Source organism: Colobus angolensis, unplaced genomic scaffold (assembly GCF_000951035.1).
Source record: "Colobus angolensis palliatus isolate OR3802 unplaced genomic scaffold, Cang.pa_1.0 Scaffold639, whole genome shotgun sequence".
Lineage (NCBI taxonomy): Eukaryota > Metazoa > Chordata > Mammalia > Primates > Cercopithecidae > Colobus > Colobus angolensis.
The window spans coordinates 1,074,516-1,083,418 of record NW_012120032.1 but is presented as its reverse complement, the minus strand read 5'-3'; the positions used below and the strand labels follow the sequence as shown (position 1 = coordinate 1,083,418).

General features: G+C 34.1%; 1 protein-coding gene across 2 annotated transcripts in view; it reads right to left on the bottom strand.

Moving 5' to 3' along the window:
- Positions 1-2,400: 2,400 nt before the first annotated feature.
- The window catches only part of RASSF9 (Ras association (RalGDS/AF-6) domain family (N-terminal) member 9), a 32,551-nt gene continuing 26,048 nt past the window's right edge, over positions 2,401-8,903 (bottom strand). The window contains exons 1-2 of one of the 2 annotated variants that reach the window (XM_011963962.1): positions 5,350-5,437; positions 2,413-3,812 (exon numbers count right to left, since the gene is read on the bottom strand). In XM_011963962.1, coding sequence (XP_011819352.1) covers positions 2,552-3,796 — 1,245 coding nt within the window. In that variant the 5' untranslated portion in view covers positions 3,797-3,812; positions 5,350-5,437 and the 3' untranslated portion in view covers positions 2,413-2,551. Of the gene's footprint in view, positions 3,813-5,349; positions 5,438-8,903 lie in introns of those variants that run through there. The other variant, XM_011963960.1, reaches the window with a different exon arrangement.

Below are 8,903 nucleotides of genomic sequence, written 5' to 3'. Positions count from 1 at the left end.
ATAGCAATTTCATAGTTAACCTGTCAGGTTACTCAAAAATTTATACTTTAACATTTCTATAGATAATAACTATTTTCTATCAAGTTCTATACTTATAATTCTAATTCTCACTTAATTTAATAACAGATAGTTCATTATTCAGACATGACGGCATTGTATTTCAGTACTTCTATTTGTGTTAATACATTAACATATAACTGTAATTTAAGAGGTTCGCCACAGTAGCTGATGAATGATTAAAACTTAATGATTGTAATGATCAAAAGCACAAATGCATTTGTATAACTAATAAGCAAATGGAAATTCTAAAATGAATTTAAAAAGCAATGGTACTGCTTTCTGAGACTTGCAAACATTATTTACTGTAAAATGTGGAAGAATTGACCCTTAAATGCATCACTGTGCTTAACTGTATAAAAGCAGAAGTTAATTCAAAGTTTCTAAGATGAAATTATCTCTCCAGGCCTACTTCTTATCAGAACCTCTTTCAAATTCAGATAATTAGTCAAATAGATAAGCATGTTCTTTCATCATTTTCTCACTAAAGATAAGAGTAATTCAAAGAGATTACTTCCACTGTAGGAAAATGTTACAATTGGTTTATCATTTATGGTGATCTTCTGAATTTGATCCCCATTAGTGAATAATGAATATGTCAGTAGCTTATATTGTTGAATAATTTTATGGACTCAGGCAGGTGAACTTTCCTTTCACAGATGATTATTCAATTCTATCTTTTTAAAAAATATATATATATAACCGATGTCAGAATTATTACTCTTTATCACTGTATTTTTCCATGAAATGGAAATTTCTATTTTTCTTTCCAGCCAACTTGAAATAAGACCTAAAAATATCTATTTTGGTGCAAGAAATGATAGTATAAATGCTCACGAAACTGAAGCAATAAGAAAAATCTAAATATCTTCCCAAAGATGAGTTAAAAGACAGGAGAAGGCAGGAACAAATAAATATGTTAAGAAAATTTAAGGAACAATAGATTTTTTTTTAATGAGTTAACAATAAAGTTGCTTTAAAAAATTAAATACTTTTCAAATGTTGAAAGTAAAACAATAAGAAAACTGAGTTAAAACCTGCACCGAAGTATGCATAAGAATAAAAGAGAAGAAATGAGAAAGACTGGGATGCTTAATCAATGTCCACATATTGAAACTAACTAAAATAATATTTCTACTTACATGTGCACTGACACACAGGAAAGGTGTCAGCTAAATAAAAAATAAACTGCCGCAGTATTCAGTTAACAGCACAATAAAAAATAATTATTTCATTATGATTGCATCATGTGTTCATTAGCAGGAAGGAAGAAAAGGAAAAAAAGAAGAAGGGAGAAGGAGAGATGAAGGCAGGAAAAGAGAGGAAGTAAGGCAGACAGGAAGGCAGATAAGAAGAAAGTAAGCAAAGAAGGGAGAGAGAAGAAAGCACATTTCTAATGAAAAAACAGGCCATAATAATGATTGTCAGTCAAGATAAGACCTAAATAATCCCTTCAATTTCTTGGATTCTTACTAGTGTGTCTGGAATTTTGCTAGTACTTTTTTCGGAACTAAGTTTTTTAAAGCACTTTAGATGAAGAAATAAGACAATCTGAATTACGGCATAGCAGAACAAGTCTTTTGTCCATGTGGTTTCCTCTCTGTAGGTTCAGAGACAAAATGCTAATAATTACAACAGATTCTATTTTATCCACAGAAGGTTTCCAAATTCCATCACTGCAACTTTTGTAGACAAGACATAAACAAATAACACTTTGACTGATTTTCTCTGTAACCCACACTCTATCTTACTCAGTGAATGAACATGGGTTTGGTCGGAGATCTGAATTGCCAGATAGCAAATACCCATGCATTAATAATTTTAGACTTCTTTATAAAAATTGCTGTTTGTATGCAGCATTTGGCCCTGCCTTATCTATATCCTATATATGTCTGATTCCCTGCCAGTGTTTATACATGTCCCAACAACAGCCTGTTTCATAGGCCTCAACAGGTAGAAGGGTTCAGAAAGTGATATACATGATACGTTGTATTATCAAAGGATCAATTAAAAGAACCAAAACTTGAATTAATGCAGTTACAACACAATAGCTTCCATATACTTTACAGATATAAAAATTCCAATGATACAGTTTTGGAAAAATATATATCACTGCACATTTTAATTCTACTTCTTCATGTTTGAATATTTGGGCTGTCTAATATGGAGGACTGCTTTTAAAGTTTACGTAAATCATTTTCCATAGAAGCTAAGGAAGATTATAATATGATTCCCATCAAATTATTTCTGTGTTCTCCACCAACAAGCTATCTGTGCTGCATTCATAATAAATAGTTCATTGCTTGAACTTGTAATATTTAAAGTCCCCTTGGAAATTTCACATCAAAAACAACACATTTCTCTAGTTTTTATTAACTATTGAATACTATAATATGATTTACATTTTTTTAGAGTGTTATATTTAAAATAATGTCTCCTATTAAATTAAACAAACATTAAAAGATGAAAGCAGGTTAGAAAGAAGGCATTGGAACTATGTTGACAACAGCACCACATCTCCCATGGTTGTTTCGGAGTCCTGACTGTGGTTAGAACTGATACCAGTGTCCGAGTCTGTGTCATTTGTGTAATTGCTAAATACTCTTTGAGTAAAGGGAGGAATCTCCCTATTGCTACTGGAAACCTCAGATTCCTTCACTCCGTTTTCCTTTAACTGGCACCCATCTTTGTTGCTAATATGAAGTGAATTGAATTCCTTGGCCAGGAGTTCATATTCTTTTTCTTTCATCTGAAGCAATGAGTCACTGTATTTAATCTCTTTCTGGATGCCACTCAAATGAGAGTGAATTTTCAAACCAGCTTTCATGCTTTTTTCCAAATCACACTTAACACTCTCTAAATTAGAGCTTTCCAGTTCACTTGCAACTGCCCCTTCCGCATCTTCATTTATATCAATGCAAACACTTTTTACCTCTTTTTCTATTTCAACAGAGAGCTTATCAATGAGTATTCGGTAATATTTCAGTCGTTCTTCTAGCTGTTCAATTCCATCACTTTCGCTCAGGTCCTCCAGAGTCTGGTTTTCCTCATACTGCAAGTCTAGATTTTGCTCAACTTCACTGAAACTGGGCATTAAATATGCATCCTGAACGTAGTTTTCTCCATCATTTTCTACCCGATCAAGATGGAACTTGGCTTCACACTTTTCAATTTCCAGATCCAGCTCTTTCATTCTCTTGACTTGCTGATGAATAGTATGGTCCTGGGAAATGATGAGATGAACTAATGTCTCCATATTATCTCGCTCATGAGAAACTGTGTCCTGCTTAATTTTAGCCAGTTTCCGGAAAGTTTTTCTGACTATTCGTTTTTGTTTATCTGGTGGTAATGTCTTCATGTAGTTTGCTGGGCTGAGCTCCCACATTTTTTCTGTGTTTTGCACTAATTTGGCTTCAGCTGTCCGCCACAAAGGAACTGGAAGAAAAGCATCTGCTTTAACCAAAACAAATTGCATATTAGGCTGCTCATCTCCCCATGCTTTCCAAAGCTTCAGGATTCTAGTTAGTGGAGGAAGAACCCGTTCTGAGCCTCTCCACTTCTCTATGATGCAGTAATCACTGGGCTTCCCCAGAAGAAATCGTTTCTCTCCAAACGTAGCCTCATGTTCCTCAAGCAAAGCCTGGATGACATCAGCAGAGGTGGTGCGTTTAGTCAGCCCACAGACAATCTTCTCTTCTTGGCAAACCCAAACCACAATTTCCTTCTCTTCTGAATCCATGTCTTTAGTTGGAGATCTGAAAGAAAAACAAAAGCACATTATATTTCTGTCATCGCCTGTGTAAACTCAGAAAGACGGTTTAACATTAATACGCTTTCTAGATTTTTACCCTTAATGAGAGGCATTTTAAAGTTGAGAATAAGAGTCAGAAGATTGGCCGCGTGTGGTGGCTCACGCCTGTAATCCCAGCACTTTCAGAGGCTGAGGTGGGTGGATCTTCTGAAGTCAGAAGTTTGAGACCAGCCTGGCCAACATAGATAAACCCCGTCTCTACTAAAAATACAAAAATTAGCCAGGTGTGGTGATGGACACCTGTAATCCCAGCTACTCAGGAGGCTGAGGCAGGAGAATTGCTTTAATCCAGGAGGTGGTGGTTGCAGGGAGTGGAGATTGTGCCACTGCCCTGCAGCCTGAGCAACAGAGTGAGCTCCATCTCAAAAAAAAAAAGTCAGAAGATTTAATGCAAGAAAAATATAAAAACCATGGAAAGAATCTTAATTATCTTTTTATTTCCTAGTGTGCTCTAGAAAGAGCAAACTTTCATTCAAGACAACTGAGGCTATTTTAATTAAAGCATAGGTAGCAATAGTGAAATCATAGAGTTAAAAATAGTACAAAATGGAAAAATAGTCATTCTTTTTCATTAACAACTGTTTATTTCATGCCAACTATATGCCAGACACATGTAAAGGTACTAAGGATAAAGTAATAAACAAAGAAGACAAGAATGCTGACATGAATATGTAACTAATGTAATATCAAATTGCAGTAAATGCTATGAAGAAAATTAAACGGGGTGAAGGAATAGAAAATGACCTGGAAGAAGGGCAGTCTATTTTACGTAGAGTGCTTAGGACAGTCTTCCCCAAGGAGGTGACATTTGAATAGCAATATCAATTATCAAAAAGAGTCAATCAGAGTTCTCAGGAAAGAATTCCAGGAACAATGAGCAGAAGTATAAGGATCTAGGGACAGCAATAATGTGAATGTAGTTGAAAGCTGAGGATACCAGGGTTGGAAATTGCTGCCGGTAGGAAGGAGAGATTAAAGAATAGGCAACAGAGGGGATGGAGAAAAGCATCTCCTTTCTCCATCCCCTACTTTGGAGAAAGAGGAAGCTAAAGAGTTAGCTAAGATTTTCCTAAACTCAAGCAGCTGGAAAGTTTTAAGCAGAGGTGAAACTAATTTATTCTTTACATATGTCTGTCTTCTGTTTGTGAAATGGACTGGAAAACAGAAAAAAATAGAAGCAAGAAGTCTATTGCATCAGTCTAGAAAAGAGATGATGATTTCCCGGACTAGAGTTTTAACAATACAGATATCATAAAGGAATCAGAGTTGGGATATAGATGGTTACACAGATAGATCCCCCTTACCCAGCACACAGAGGCACACACATGTATTTATGTAAATATACATATACATATGGGCTTGATAGTACTTTCCTCTGTACTATAGAAGGGCAAGGGGGAAAAAAATCACATCAGTTCTCTGGAGAAAAAAATGGTACAGGTAGTAAAAGCAGCAAAAGTTCCACGATGTCTAGATCATACCTATCGGAAAATTTTTAAGATCATACTTTCCATCATGACTATACATCAAGTTTACTGTGTCTTTCATAATATCTCTTTAAAAAGAATGCTGAGAAACAAATGACATGAAATGAATTATGCTACAATGTGATTTTATGATGGTATAACAGTTTTGAGTAGTAATTGGCTTCTTGTGAAAGTTAAGTCAAAATCATTTATCACTTTACTTATATGGTACACTCAAAGGATATGACTACAGGAACCACTTACCAAAGAAAATTTCCCTGGCTCCTATAATAATTTAACATTTAGAATTTATAGTGTTTATGTTTTGGTAGCAATAGTGATTAATTCTATGTTGTTATCTTTATTTTAAATTAACTAACTCTTATACTTTGGTTATTAACTCACCTGAAATCAAAAAGTTATTACTAAAGGTGAAAGATAAATCAGGGATGCCAAGTAACACTGAAGATTAGGTCCAACTCCTAACAAAAAATGTCCAGGAAAATGTAAGTATTCACATGGAGGAAGTAACATGTTATAGTTGATTACTCAAAAAATCACACTGAGTTGTGATAATTCTCTTATAAAATATTTTGCACTTAATGACTCAATATTGAGTATTATATTTTGAAGTAAGTATGATATTTGACAATGTTTATAATTCATCATTTAATAATTGCAAGCAACAAAAGAGCAGGTTAGAAATTAGGACACCAAACTTACTTTCATATTTTGATTAGTAGAGAAATAAGACACAAATAATTTGTAAACAAAAACAAGTAAGTTATTTAAGTAAGTGATACTACTATCTGTGTTGTGGCTATGTAGCACAAGTCAGCTCTAAATAAATCCTTACCTTAATATGTTTTAATTATGTACATGCAATATCCAAAATTCGTATAAACGGTTTTGTACCACGTAGAGTTAATTTACTTCAACTAGGATATTTGAAAAGCAGTAAACAACATTCTATGTACTTATTTCATGTTAAATTGCAAAATTTTATTGTAAACTTTTATAAATAATGGTAAAAATAAAATTAAATAGTTGTCATAATTATCAACCTTATAATACTAGTAGTTATTATGTTAAAACTAAGGACAAATTTGTTTTATGTTATTTTTTAGTATTTAAGATTAAATTGTAAAAGAAATCCTGTTCAAAATAAATAGCATTAAAGATAGTAACTATCCATCATAAAGTATCTACAGTGTCCCAGGCACTGTTCAAATCTCTTGCATGTACTAAGTAATTTAATTGTCACCATTCTGTAAGATAGGTAAAAATATTACCCCCATTTTATAGATAAAGTGAGGCACGAGAGGTGTTGGTAACTTCCCTGAGGTCACACAGTGAGTGGTGCAATGAAGGTCCAAATATAGGCAAGAAAACTGGCTCCAGAGTCTGCAGTTCTAACCACTACATTATAAAAACAAATGTATAGGTCTGATAATTTGGATATGTGGATTACTTTGGAAACAAAATGAACCACTTTTTTTAACAAGAACTTAAATTAGTCTTAGATACCAAGGGAATGAACCACAGTGCCCCATTAGAGCACTCAATGGATCAAGGAAGAACTTTGTCCACTAAGCAGCCATAAAGAAATGTGTGCAGAAATTATTCTCTTCTGTGACTTTTTAATTTTAGTCAAATATTGTTTTATAACTCATGCAGTAATAAAAGATTTCTGCTGACCTGGGTATCTCCCTTAGCTGACAAAACTCGCATGTAAGCAAAACCCTCTGTTGTTGTCTTCTTAGACCTATCTCCTGTAGCAGACCTACAAATTTTTCATCCCTACACTAGAGCTCTGAAGGAGACTCAGCAATTGAGCATATAATCATTTTTAACAGTAGAATAATAACGATGATGATGATGATGACGACAATGTATGTGACGATTCCCAAATACTCCCATGACCCCTATTCCTATTGGAATCCTTCCTGCTTTGGAAGGGTCAAGTTCTTGTATATTGTGACCTCCTCCAGAGATCTGCCAGTTTTCAGCTCACATGGAAAGAATACTAATGATCGTCATGCACATTGGTTCTATGTTACATATTTAAAAAATAGTGCCTTATTAATAACCTCACAATCTGACTGGCTCCAGAACTATCATTTTCTGTCTTTCTTTTTTAAATCTGCCCCAAATGTCCTTGTATTTTCTGCAGTCACCTATTTCTCAATATTTTGGGGAAATTTTACAATCATGCAAAAAGAACAATTTTTAGAACTTCTTCTGAACACATTTAAAAGTAATAACCATCTGTTACTGAATTTAGGCAATAAATCATCCACAACTATTATATGCTTTACCAGGCCTAAAGTCTACTTTATAGCAGACTTAGGATTTATTTAAAATAAACCATATTTATTTTATAACGTGGCTGTGGCTGAGTTTCTATTCATTTATTTCACAAATGTTTGTTAAGCACCTCCTCTGTTACTGGCACTGTCATGGGAAATGTGTATGATACAAAGACATGCGTGATTTATAAGAAAATGCTTCTCTCTTATTGTGGGGAAAGTGCCAGGATTGAGAATGGAACATTTGTTTGTTTATTGGTGGTTTCAGTGCTGAATTCCTTAATACATTAGTAGCACCCAGTTGCTAGACTGATACAGACTTATGACCCTCAGTATCATTTCATAAAGTTAAAAAATTTTAAAAATATAGAAAGGATATGGAATAAATATCCATCAAAATTAAATCAGTTTAGAAATCTTAAATAATCATTACTTTATAGACATAAATGTTTTCATTTGGTCACAGCCCCATGAAAACCTAGTCATCTGATATAAATAAATATTTTAACACTCGAACTGGGCCTAAATAAAATGTTCCCACCTGAACCTTTCAAAATGTACTGTTTAGTAGAAATAATGATAGCTACAAATGCAAACACAACAAAAGGTTAAACATACAAATTTAGATTAGATAGCTTGGTTTGTTATGTAATACCATGTAACAAACAGTTCTTATCTAATGGATTCAGATCTAGTAGTTGAGACACATAACCTCCAATTCTAATGCAACAGCGGATTGCATAAAATATACACCTATATTGCATGTGTAAAATTGTTATTTGTTCTGTGTTACTTTGCTTTATGTGTGTGTTTCTTGGGGCTGAGCAGATAAACATTGCTTTATTCTGTTTTTAATTTGTAAAATCTCATATCCCAAGATTTATGTCTATTTTCTATTCTTACCTGTGTTTTGGTTTAATTGATGAACAATGCCACTGCCAATTTGATTGTTATTATTCCTTTTTTTTTTCCTTTTCAGCTCACCAGACTCTGCTCTTGCTCACTCAATACTTCAAATATTTTTTCCTGTTCATTGGAAATATGTTTATTGATATTTCCTATTTTCAATCCAATGAAGATATTTCTATTTTAAAGGTTTCTTGGGCAACAGCCCTGAAGTTAAAAACCCATGTGTAGGCCGGGCGCGGTGGCTCAAGCCTGTAATCCCAGCCCTTTGGGAGGCCGAGAGGGGCGGATCACGAGGTCAGGAGATCGAGACCATCCTGGCTAACACGGTGAAACCCCGTCTCTACTAAAAAA